Source organism: Dermacentor albipictus, chromosome 1 (assembly GCF_038994185.2).
Source record: "Dermacentor albipictus isolate Rhodes 1998 colony chromosome 1, USDA_Dalb.pri_finalv2, whole genome shotgun sequence".
NCBI lineage: Eukaryota > Metazoa > Arthropoda > Arachnida > Ixodida > Ixodidae > Dermacentor > Dermacentor albipictus.
Window position 1 is genome coordinate 216,956,469 of NC_091821.1, and position 13,461 is coordinate 216,969,929.

General features: G+C 47.9%; 1 protein-coding gene across 1 annotated transcript in view; it reads right to left on the reverse strand.

Moving 5' to 3' along the window:
* LOC139061379 (uncharacterized) overlaps nt 1–5,495 on the reverse strand; it is a 63,665-nt gene extending 58,170 nt beyond the window's left edge. The window contains exons 1-3 of the mRNA XM_070541381.1: nt 4,209–5,495; nt 2,852–3,116; nt 2,197–2,549 (exon numbers count right to left, since the gene is read on the reverse strand). Of these exons, the coding sequence (XP_070397482.1) occupies nt 2,197–2,549; nt 2,852–3,116; nt 4,209–5,219 (1,629 nt within the window). The 5' untranslated portion in view covers nt 5,220–5,495. The remainder of the gene's footprint in view (nt 1–2,196; nt 2,550–2,851; nt 3,117–4,208) is intronic.
* Between the last annotated feature and the right edge of the window lie 7,966 nt (nt 5,496–13,461).

Consider the following 13,461-nt stretch of genomic DNA (forward strand, 5'->3'; position numbering starts at 1 on the left):
ACAAAATATTTTAGTACTTTGAAGAGCACATAACAGCTGTTGCTGTAAAATAAGATCGGAATACACGTATATGAAGCGGAACCGATCCTTTAAACTGACATTCGGCCGAACGTGAAATCACGGCTCTGTAGAGAAGACTTCTGATGACGGCGCTGTCCAGGCGACACGGTGTCGACAGAAGGTAGACAATACTCTTATGCGGCAGTTGACAAGGACTTTGCTCCTTTCTCGAAACGGGCACTAGAATATCTGATGCTTCATTTGCATGTTTTGCTGGCACATTTTACGGATGGATATCTAAAGGGCGCCATGTACATTTGTACACGAGTTCAAAGCCAAATTTCCTGTATCCAGCGTATTTCTATATCATAGAGGTGGTTCAGCGCAAATACTACGTGCCCTCTTCAACATTCGAACGGCGCAGACTTTCAAGTGTGTTCGATACACGAACGCGACGTGGGAAGGTCGAGTCAGGCTGAAACAGCCCAACCCGAAAGCGTGTACACGTGTTTCTGCGAGGCAGAGGTGCCAGCGGCAGCCTGCATCGGAATTAGACAGCAAAGCACGCGGATCCAGCTTTTCTCCGCTAGTTAGAACCACAGACTCCACCGTATCGCGTTTACATGCATTTTTGCAAGCATATCGCACTGAGCCACCGCAGTTCAACGTTTGCTGGGAACGTATTCTCGGACGATCACTTTCGGAAGTAGTTTCACTTTCGCGAGATTTCGCGAGGATCGGCACTGGTCGTATGCGCACAAGGACCAGACAAGCGTGAGAAAGGAGCTTTCGTTGGCTCTCATGGGCTGAGTCTCGCGAAGGTGAAACTATCACATGAAAGTGATCGTCTGAGAATAGCACCCTTGAACTACCGTTCAACTGCATGCACACAAGGCAAACTTCAGCTCGACAAGCTGACTCGGTCCACTTTTGCCCACTTTATAAACACAACCCGACTGCTTTAGATTATCGCAAGCAAACTCAAGAACGGCTATTTTTGCATGATGACCACCTAATATTTTATGATTATCATCGCACAGTGACAGCGAGAACGCTGTTAAGCAACGAAAATGTCAACTATCTTCACAAGCTACATTATACAGGGTGTTTCAGCGAACACATTGAAAATTTTTTTTAATTGCCTGTGGCAGATGGCTCAATTCTAGCCCATGAGCTGGTCTGTTCGAAGAGGCGGACATTACTTGAACAAAAAAATGAAGTGCATGAGCGATTAATTAGCAAAGAGTAACTAATTATGTTTTTAACCAATGACCTTATGGCACATATTGCAATTTACAAATTCTAGCGGGTGAGACTGCAAGGCACATCCGCTTGAAAAGAATTGTGTGGATAACACCACCTACGAGATAAGCGCCGTCAAATTTGCGGTAAAAATGCACTTTTGGTCCACTTACTTTCTCAACAAAACGTCATTTTGAGCATTGAAGCACAAAAGTAACTGGAACGCCAATGCATTTCTTCGCAAAGTTCGGGAATATCTCGAAACTGGTGTCATTCTCTGAATTCGTTCCAAATGCCCTGCGAACTCCCCGGCTAGAATTCGTAAATTGAAATATGTGCATAAGGTAATTAGTTAGAAACTTAATTAGTGCCTTCTTGTTAATTAGTCAATTATCCATTTTCAATTTCTTGCGCTAGTAATGTCCACCTCTTCGAGTAGACCAGCTCACGGACTAGAATTACGATATCTGCCGCAGGCCACTTAAAAAAAGATGGGAAGTGTTCGCTGAAACACCCGGCATATAAGCCGACTTTGACACAAGGGTAAATTGTCGGCCGCCCTCTGTTATTGTAGCAACGTTAAACTTGGCAAATCTAGCGCGCACACAGATTTACTTGGGCCAAGGGGTCACCGTTTTCTTTCCGAGGGAGGGATCACGGTGTTCATCTTTAACTGAACGCATTCGGCACGCTGATTCCGATACGATGGTACAGCCGCACCACCTTGGTAACGAACGAGACATATTTAATAATCGTTTCCTTATGTCAGGCGAAACATGGCAGAGGCTCGAGGCTCAGTTTCCAAACGACAACAAGTAGGCGCACGCAAACACACACACACCCAGCCGCCGATGGCGGTCCACCCAGGCGGGCGAGAGAGGAGCAACACGGAGAGCGCCCCCAGTGCAGAGGAGCACGGGCCAGCATGGGGCCAGTTTACTGAGCTCATCGTGCCGCCACAGGGTTCGAGGTGAGCAGGGCGGGGATGACGACTGGAATGCCCGCGTCGAGGCTTCGGGCCGCGGTTAACGGCTGCAGGCCGGCCGCGCTCACGAGGGGCGTCACGGTGGCGCTGACCACGGTGGCGTGCGGCAGCGCCACGGCAGCAGCGGCGCGCTTCACTTCGGCGTCCACGGCAAAGTACCCGGCCACACCTACGGTGAGCACGCACAGCAGAATGTACAGCTTCATGTCGGTACACACGAGGTTGCTGTAGCTCAGCGAAGCGATGGTGCCGACGGATCGCCACAGATGGCAGTTGGCGAATGCTGCCTCCGGGTTCTGCCAGAAGGCCACGGCGTAGAAGGCTGCGCCAAAGGAAACGTTTGCAGGTGCCGAAAAAAAGTACGCGCCATTGACGCCGCTGTACGACTTTCAGTTTTGATGTTTACGGTATAAGGTGTGTAGCCTTTGAAGGCATCCATCGACTGCTACGCGCTCGCCAACCGCTTTCAAGGTCAACATTCTATGCATGGACATGCCGAGTGTTGAGTACGTCATATCTAAGCTTTTACTGACAATGCTTTTCATGCACAATTCATGAAAGGAGTATCTTGCGTCGCCTTCTGGAAAGGATGTGCGGCGTCGACAAACAGACCCAGTGACTTACAGATGAGGTGCGTGGTCCAGGCAGCGTCGGCGATGCCCCAGACCCCGGAGGCAACGAGTAGGACCAGGAGAAGGTAGCCGGTCTCATAGCTGAGCATGAGAATGATCATGGCCACGTTCACCACGGCGCCGAGCAGCACCATCTGCGGCCGGCCAGTGAGGTGCAGCAGCCAGCCGAAGCTTAGCGAGAAGAGAGCTCCAGACACGCCGAGGCTCACCAAGAACAACCCCACGTAGTATACGCCCCATGTGCATGTGATGTACGCCTGCAACACGACGTGCAAGGCACGTGGAGCGCGAATGACTGCCAGAAGAATAAGTGCGCCTTGGGTTCTGTACCCCGTAAAAAAAAAAACATTGTTTCCCACCACGCACCAGCCGCAAGCTCGTTGTGAAGGATGATATTAGGCAAATTTAATATTCCTAGTGCAAATACTCGACACGGATAGGTCTATTTCAATCCTTCTCACAAAATTCATGGCTATCCAAGCCTACCTGCCTGATTGGAGGGATTTCAATTGCCCTGATAAGATCAAGTGATACCGGCATCGATGGATACCAATGGGTAGGTACCTCGCCGCTGGGAGGAGCTACTCCTCACAAACTGCGCCACATGACAGGATAGCCAGCATACTGCACCGAATAGCCAGTGCATCGTAACGATAATCAAGCACAACGTGCTATATCTGTGCTTTGATGTGAATATTATGAAATGCTTTTCAGTCTACACAGCGAGAAAACATCGGAGTAAGCGTTATGCAAGCGCTGAAAAGTCGTTACGTGCATAAAGGTAAATGACACACTGTTTTATACAACTGATGTTAAGCTTATATGGGGCCATACGAGACGGAACAACAGTGGGGGTTTCAGGAGGGTTGGTTTGAAAAGGGAGGATGGGAGATAGAGAATGCGCTCATTTACATTGTTAGATGGTCCAAGCGCAGTCATGGCCTTAAACCTCCTGATAAAAATGAAATCTTTGCTCCATGCGCGCAATATAAAAAGTATATTCAATAAATATTACCTTTCTGAGAGGTGCTTATGCTCTGTCGGTAGTGTGAAGTTATGTAATGCCTATGTTTTTGTTGTTGTAGACATGAGCGTTTCACCACATGATAAATGGCACAAGCTGTGCACGTTTTCGTACTCTCCATCAGAATCAATAATACCAGAAGGAGGATAATGATTTCACGGCATGCTTCTACTGTATGCTAATGCAGTACTAGCGCTCTTGTAATTCCGTCAAAAACACTTTGAGCGAGAACAACCAATACATTGCAAGTGCGCGAATGTGCTTTCCGTGTTTCGCGACTCTACTCAGCCCAGTCGGGCAGACTGCACACGAATTAATCACGGACCTTCGTGAAGTCGTCCGCAATGAACGCAATCTCCAATCCGCTGAAAATGGTCAAAGGGATGATGAATATCTGGTACGGGTTCTTCATGTGTCGCATAGTGAGCATGAGTAATTGCAGGGATGCCCTGTCGTGACGTTGCACCTTGCGCTCAAGCGGATCGAGCAGCAGGAAGACGACCAGCGCGGCGATCCAACCAAAAGCCGTGTACACCACGCACAACTGGAAGCGGCTCGTCACTGACGGTGCTGTCATGTTGGTCGGAAGCGCCGATTGAGGGCAAAAGTTAACTCCACAACTGGCGCGCTTGTCACTGCTGGCCTCCTGGTTCACCACAGTGCCTTCGGTAGTGGCGCCACCGGCCCCGAGGACCACGTACGACAGGAGATTTCCAAACACTTGCGACAACTGGCCGAACATAAGGAAAACGCCGAAGAAGCGGCCCAGCGCCGCGTCGGCGTTCTGGCGATGTAGTCCGGCGTACTGGGTTGCCAGCTCGGCCACGTACGCACTGTTGGCCGTGCACAATGGCCCTGCTCCGAAACCCAGTACGAAAGATGTGGGCAGCACGGTCACCCAGTGTGGATAGAAGTTGGCGATGAAGTACGGCGTATAGAGTAGAGTGCAAGCGCCAATGGTAATCTTGAGGCCCGCCACGCTGATGAAGAAGGGCGCCAGGAACATGCACGAGAGCACGAACGAGGATGAAATGGCGCTCAGCGACACTGTGCCTAGGCCGCTCTCGACGTTCAACACGTTCGTCTGCAGGTGGCTCAGCGACAAGAAGGCCGAGTTGACGAGGAATGAACTGGCGCTCACCACGAGCAGATTTCTGCGCAGCCGCTGCTTGCGCTGCCGCGGGTCCCAGCAAGGTCCTTCCGCTTGCGCCGGGGACAGGACGCCCACGCTGCCCCTCGGCTCTGGGAGACCCTGGCCCGGGCTGCTCGCTTGCATGCCGTCACCCCGCGCCTTTACGGCACATTGCCGCTGGACGACGTGGCACGCGCTCCACATCTATGAGGACACATCTTGCGGCAAGGTCTGTGCTCGACGCTACACGGCAGCATGGCGCTCGCCCGACTCGCTGCTGCAGACCAGGAGGCGGTCAGTGAAACCGGAAAGTCATCGCCCACGCGAGCTTCTCCACGCCGCCTTCTGCTGAACCTCAGCTTCTCCCAACGCCCACCATGGTCTTCCGGTGGGCTACACGGCGCACTCTATGCAGATATTCGAAGCGGAAGAGAAACGCCATGCACGGCGAACGCGCGCCCTAGGCGAAGCTTCGGCATCTTCCTCTTCCTCCTCATGTCCCATTGATTTAGGCGCTCGGTTTTTGATACGTGCTGCTAGAAGCACGCACCAAGCACTGCTACAGCTGTAATTATTTAAAGCGATGTTTTCTTTGCCTCTTCCGCCCACTATGTAAGTGCTGGCTGCTGCACTGAACGATGAGTCGCGAAGGGTCATGGCTCCACGAAGGGCCAGACCTCGAACTATCCTCTGTGGTGACTGACTGGTTGAACAAAATACGACATCTAAATCGAAGCTTTCTTTGCTTCTTCCACACACTTTGCGTGTGCTGGCTGCTGTGTATCATGATGGACCGGTCCCAGAGATAGTGCAAATCGAGCACGCCCGGGGCAACCAGGGAAATTATAAACCGAGCGCAGACGCGATCTGTAACTCCTATAAAGTGTAGCCGAAGCACATACTGATTGCGGAGGAAACAGAGGCCCGGAAGCGTCGACTAGCAGGAACGTCCTGGACACGCAGCGAAACATGGTTTAGAACGCGAGCGCATGCTGGCCCGTAAACCCGAAGTGGAGCAGCGTCGAGTAGCTGCGATGAGCAACGAGAAGCGCGGTCATCATTTCGCCCACAAACGTCCAAAGTGGAGCAGCGTCGATGCGCATAGAAGAGCGGCTGGAACCGCGAGTGCCCACTTGCTCGAAAACGCGAACCCGGGCGACATCGATATGAAGTGATGAGACAGCCGCGGAACGACACCGTGTATTATGTTTGTTTTGTTGTTGTTCTTCCGCTCTTTTTTCAATGCGTTTACCCACAGCCTCCTATATGGTGACATGGTGTAGCATTCTTTTTTTTTTAGTATCAATTGCGATTTCTTGAGACTGTTTAAGCATAACGCTGCGCCTCTGGTCTGCTACCGGAAGCGGTCGCAGGCGCTGTACGGGGTTTTGAAGTGGTCCTCGAAGAAGTGGCGTTCGAAATGTAGGTTTGCTCCCGCGTACAGATAAGGAATGGTGGTAAGGAACGGTGGTAAGGGGAGTGCCACCCATAACACATATTGCAATGCAGTGCTACAAATGACCACCTCCCAAAGAATGCTAATCGCATTCTTAAATAGCAACTGGAGTTGGTTCTTTATAACATTTGCTTCCTTTTTTTTTCTTTTTTTTGTGTACGTGTGCAAACATGTACTCTGATAAGCGCTTCGTGCAGGAAGAGCTCGGTTCGGTGTGGTCACGTGTGTGGTAGACTCTGGTTTCCGTCAGCCATGTCTGGCGGTGTTGGAGCGCTGCAAGTTTACGTTGAGCAAGTCGTTTCACGGTGAAAACAGGTCCGACTTCGTCGTGTGGTTTATGCTTCGCAAATTGTCGCTAAATAAGAACAACTTTGCTCGCAAACACCAAAGAAAGCTCCCCTTAAACCAATTTCCACAGTGCATGGTATTCGCCTGATTTCTTTTTCTGCGAGAAACCCCAAGAGTAACCATTGTCCCCATTCTCTAAAACTTGTGTTCTGTTCTGTTAAGTGCCATCTGTGGCACTTAAAGGAAAGGAAACAGCCTACCTCCTTCGCCTTTTACATGGGCTCAGAGAACTCTGCCGAAGCATCCCGCTTTGGCTACACTGATGCCACTGGAAAGCAACAACGCTCAACTCTTGATGCTGCTGCGCTTTGTGATCTTGCACTGACCTCCGCTCCATGATGAGTTTCCTGCTGCCCTCAGCAACAGACGATTTTCGTATTAGAACGGTCGTTCAGTGGAAAACCGTATGAGTTACATAATTTCTCATATGACTGGTGTTATTGTGCATCGGACACGTAATGGTGGCGGCCACGACTGATGAAAAAGATCGCGTTCAAGCGCGTGCTGCACGTAGTACTCCGGTAAAAATAATCGGGACTCTATAGCGGCATCCTTGCTTCCATACACCAAGTAAGAGGAATGCTATGTTGCGACTGTTTTGTTAAGGAAAGCCTGAAAACATGCGAACAATCTTTGCCGAATAGCAAATCAGCGCAGTGATAAGTTTATGAGCCCTCCTACAAAGGTCTGTAAATGAAGTCAGAAATACAGGGATGGTGTCACAAGCGTCAATAATTCTGCTTGGCCGAGTCTACCGAAGTCATGGCAAGAACATCGGTAAACGCTGCTACTGGGTGTGTTCCGATAAGGACAAACTAAGGGAGTTCCCGACTATTTGTAGTTCTCAGTGAAAGTTTTAAATGAGATGGGAAATTCTCTCTAGGAAGGAATCAACCTTCGTTTTGCGAAACATAGCATGGATTTCTTGCAAAAAATTCTTATTGCAGTAAACGTGGAAAAGATAGTTTTAACGACTTGCAGATTTTACAAATTCGAAGGCCTATCGCGCAAGAATTAACGCATTGTAACCCCCCCCCCCCCCAAAAGAAAGGATGTTTTCGGTAAATCTACGCCGCTACAACGCCCAAGGGAACGTCCAATAGAAGTTTAATTTATGTCCCCCCCCCCATTATATATATTTTTTAAATTACCTAGCTTTGTTTTTTGAGCAACTGCCTCTGACTAACTTCGAAATCAGTTTTCTTTATTTTGTGGGGGGGGGGGGGGGGGGATTTTAGCTAAGACGACGAAGCTGCAAAAATATTTCTGACAAAGTTTCGAAAGGTTTCATGCGAATTAATAAATGAAGTATGCAACCACATCACGTATTTATTTCGTTGTAAACTCCCTAAAATGCCGCAATTGCAAAACTAGCGAAAATTGAAATGTTTTCGAGACGTTTTAAAAAAATATATATCTATCGCCAATTTTTATGAAAATTTAATAGTATACCCACGCAGGACTGGTAAATCTAGTACTGCAAAAACTGGTTGCATTGTTTTCTTTTAGCTGAGAAAATTGAGCCTATTTTAAGACCCATGTATGGTCATTTCAACGATATGTCTTGGTCTAATAATAAAATAAAGATCAGACAAATACTGAATTCTTAACCCGTTCTTTTTCTTGTAGTGAAGAACAGTGACTCAGATTGTGTCTTTTTTGGCCTCTTTCTAGCCACGAAATGAGTTGAGAATGAGTTTTCAGGGCCCCTGCATCCGTATTCTTAATTACTATACGGCACGTTGAAGTAGCAAGCACGCGAGAGCGCATATAGCAAGTTTTGAAGACGAGTCGGGAAAACGTATTTCTGGCGTTGATCTCTTATTACACCTGCTATCTGAAATGCTCCCTGTGTACGTGAACGATGCACCAGCCAAGCGGAAAAGCGCGATGGCGCCACTACAGTGGACGAGCCAGTTGGGTATGTTCGGATGAGAACAGTCGCAAAACGTATCCCGAATATTTTTCACTTTCACTTAAATTTTTACATTAGGCATAAAAATCCTTCCAGACCGCGAGAAAACGGCTACTTTTCCAACATACATTTTTTTTCACACACAAGAAATCTTAACTGAGACAAGGTGGAAAAATCTGGTTATCGAGTCGCAAAACGTTGCAAACTTTGAAAGCGACTGGTACAGAGTTTGCTACAAATTAACCCGTTTACTCCACATAGTAAGGATCCCATTTGTGTGCGCAATGCGATTGTTTGTGATGCAGGCTTAGAATCACAAGGCATCACACGCGCACAAAGCAGTTGGTCGTTAACGCATCAAACTGTGACCCGAATAACCAATCGTTCGCCATCAGCTAACGCAGGCCTACTGTGCGGTTTGAGCCTCCGTGTAGCAACTATAGATGCAGAATGACGAAAGCTGCTCATGCTGCAGACGACGTGGCTGCGCCGTCGTTATATGTAAATGTTAACAGCTCCGCCGTTCGTTGCAGGTATGTGGCACAATAGTTACAGGGTAGCTGCCTCAGGCCTGGAGAGTGAACACCCAATTTCTCCGTAATCCCCGGCCGAGATATACACACGGCCTAGGCAGGACTCATGAAGGCGTTCTGTGGATGAGAAGTATGAGATCTGAAGTTAAAAGTTACTTTTACGTGCTGACAACAGCACCCGATATGCAAATTCGACTACATCTGCAGCATTTTTGATTTCGAATGCAGATTTCGTTCATATTGTTGCGCCCCCTTGCTGAAAAAAATTTTACCAGACTTAACTCAATTGACGTCTGTGTAATGCGAAGTATTCACGGTTTGGTAAAGAATGATTCTTGGGAACTGTTCTGCAGCGAACGGTTAATGCTTTTGCTTGCAACGTGTTATGAACTGATGCTGAATGGAACGTGTTGTTGTTGTTGTTGTTGTTGTTGTTGTTGTTGTTGTTGTTGTTGTTGTTGTTGTTGTTGTTGTTGTTGTTGTTGTTGTTGTTGTTGTTGTTGTTGTTGTTGTTGTTGTTGTTGTTGTTGTTGTTGTTGTTGTTGTTGTTGTTGTTGTTGTTGTTGTTGTACCTAGTGACCCAAATGGGCGTCAAAGAGGTTCATATAAAAGCATAAAAGCAGCGCATAACCAATGGTACATACCTACGTGAACGACCCATATTAACCAGGGACTCAAGTTGGCGTCAAACAAGTTCATTGAAGAGCAGCACATAATCAATGATACATCACCAGTGGCCCATGAGGCTCATACCCAGTGGCAAATGCCCCCGGGAACAGCCCGCATTTTTTTACTGCACATACCCACGGAAATGCCCTACATTTTTAGACTACGCTACCTCAGAATCGACCCAGATATTTAGATTCCGCATACCCATGGGAATGGCCCCGATTTTTAGACTGCATTACCTTCTGGATCGGTCCACGATAACGGCCAGATAGCCGTTACAGAAAACTGGGTTGAGTTCGCCGAAACTCCATCTTATTAAAGGATTACTAGCTTGTTGCTAGCGTTGTCAAGGTCCCCTGGCTGCTAAAGTTGTGAAAAGCGGCGTCAAAACGGTCTTCGGAATATTGCACTATTGCTGAGGTAACGCAGAAATAACATCTTGCGATAAGCCGCCACCCAAATGAAACAATCAGCCCTTTTCCTAGCTGTAATTTTAAAAAAAATTCTGAGGCTTTACGTGCCAAAACATAGGTTCTCTAGACACAACAAGACCAGCTTTTTTAAAGATCCAAATTATTAATATAGAACATCTCTACGTATTTCGTCTTCTGAATTCATTTTAGTTTCAAAATGCTGCCTATCAAAATTTTCTAGTCACTACCGCGTTCTTGACACAAACATTTAGCTCTGCCAGTACGCGAAATAGTGATACATAGTACGTCCCGCGGTTTCCCAACAACTATATATCACACTCATTGCAGCGTAATCTTCCATACACTATAAGTTAACACAAAAGTATAAATGCTTCTTCATCCAAGGCAGTTCGAACGCATTTTATAGACATGAGAGCACTGTTTGAATTTTATTATTGTGGACGCATTTCGGCTCCACACGAGGGCGCTCATAGGCGGAGGCGGTAAAGAGCAGCACCGCCTGCTTTCAGTTGCACAAATTTCTCGCCGCAACGTGTTCGATCTCCTTATGCCCATTCAAAACACCCACTTCAGACGCCAACATAGACCTGTTGCATGACTAACATCGAACCGCTAAGTTCCCTTGAAATTCTGCTGGTTCAATGCAAAGCGAGATGATCCACTTCAGCTGCCTGGTGCCTTCATGGTAGCATACGAGGGCATATTGCCCAGCTGTTTTCTCCAAGACCACGTTCCACAAACAAGGTCTAGGAGAAGACACGTTTGCGGTTTAATCAATGTCACATAACCAGCACTATATTCGTGAAGGGCACTGAGTGAAATACCTAATACTAGCTTCCATAAACACACAGGCGTGCGCAAAAGAGGGCAGGGTGGGGCAAGGAGGGTTCGGCCCCCTCTGGCCTGCTTATGGGGAGTGCAAATTGAGTGCACTATCGTTACGTCTATGTGCCATGAGAAGCTTAGATGGTTGCTTTTGCCACTTGCTGAGCAAGGCACTGCGCTGTTTACCAACTATGATTCGACAACTCTATGCAGCATGCGTGGGTGAGGACAGCATGCGTAAGCGCTATAACCTACCTATACTCAGACGGCTTGCACGCTCCGTCCGACGGATGTCCGACTAAAATCCGTTCCTCAGAAACCCAGGACATTAAATGCACCCAAGTGGACGTTCTTAGCCATGCCCGCTGAACGTTCATAGTACCGACGATATTGGTCTGTGTGTGGAAATCTTTATTGAAAGAGAGAGATAATAACGGAAAAAAATAGGCTTCCTCAGGGTGGGGCCCTTGGTCTAGAGCTCCACTGGCGCGGGCTGCTCGCTGGGCCTGACCTAGGAAAGCTATTCGCCCCTCCAGATCGCAATCTTCGAGTCGCATCTCCCATGGCAGCGGTAAGTTTTGAAGTTAGCGTGAGTGATGAGTCCACTAGTGATATTTCTACATTTACTTGCAAATCCCGAGTTCCTACCACGTACGTCTAAATGATATTGCTCTCCCGACACTTTTCGGCCCACACAGTGACCCTCTCAGAGGCTCTGTCTTTCAGTTCCCAATAGATGGAAACATGTTTTATGGTACAGTCGAACCTCGATATGACAAACACGGATATAACAATGTATCTGAGATAACAAAGCAAATATATAATTTGGTTGGTCATGCTTTATTTTAATGGAATATCATCCTGCTATAACAATATCGAAAATACGGGATCCGACACGGTATCGGTTTGTTTTCCACGTGCTTCAAAATATATATTCCGGTTGCAAAAATGTCATACATTCGCCAACCAATTTTACAGTGAAGCTGTTTATGGCTATGCGTCCGCGCATTGTGCTCTGCACCAACAGAAACTATCATCATTAGTAATGGCTCATACCCATACCCCCCTAAGCAAGCAAAATATGTAAGGGCTCATCGCGCTCGTAATGCAGAGGATATATATATATAGTCGTGCACGCAAATATATATAAATAAATGTGTTCGTATAACCTTGTTCAAAATTCTGTGTCACCTCTGTGCCGTGTGCTGAAGAGCTTCGCTGGTCATTCACCTGCATAGAGCGGAATGACTCATTATCTTTTTTTTTTTTTTTGACACCCGATTTTTCGGACTTGAACGATGCCTGTGGATCCAGCAGCTACACCTTTAGCACCAATGTATAACGGACATAATCGAAATTTCGGACGCTGCACGGTGTATCGGGCTTGAACCGCGAGTGCGATGCCCCAAACGTGACGCCCATGAACAAAGTTGCAGCCATGTCAACTTGCACGTAATCGCTACTTTGGTTGCCGACTCCCGACGAAGCGGCGCTGGTTAAGCAAGCAGTGCGGCCGGTGGAGTGGCCAAAAGTGGCTGGTGGCAGGGTCGTGGGAAGCTCGCCGCCCATATATTCGCACTCATAAATAGAGTGCGAACACATGGGCCCTATACGCGTAGCAATTATTATTATTATTATTATTATTATTATTATTATTATTATTATTATTATTATTATTATTATTATTATTATTATTATTATTATCACTTTTGAAGCGGGGTGGTGACAAATAGTCACCTATCCTGCTTGGTTTAATCAGGTATGCCATTCATGCTTTTCGTTCTAGCATTTTTGTATACGTCTCCTTAATCTTCTTTCTCTTCCTCAACACTTCTCTGTCTACCTTGTGCCATTACCTATGCCTGTAACGGGCACGGACGTATCAATCTCCTCCCTACTTTTTTTCCACCACGCTGCTGCAGTCGTCGGGGCATCGACCGGCGCAACGAGAACAGCGGCGAGTGTGCGGACTCGAGGGGCGCATCAAGCCGAGGAGGTGGCCATTGCCCTGGCCATCGCCGACCCCGAGTGCACGACTGTGCTCTGTGATTCTAGGGCGGCAGTGCGAAATTACGCCAGAGCAAGGGTGTGTGTAGTGAAGCCGCGCGTGTGTTGCGTGCGGTCGATCTCGCGAGTGAAAATCGGTGTGCAGTGATAAAGTGGTTTCCGGCCCACATGGGCAGTGATGTGTCGGATCGCGGCAACGCAAACCACAACGAGACGGCGAACGCGGCGGCGCGAGGGCTAACCAACCGTGCCGCTGCTA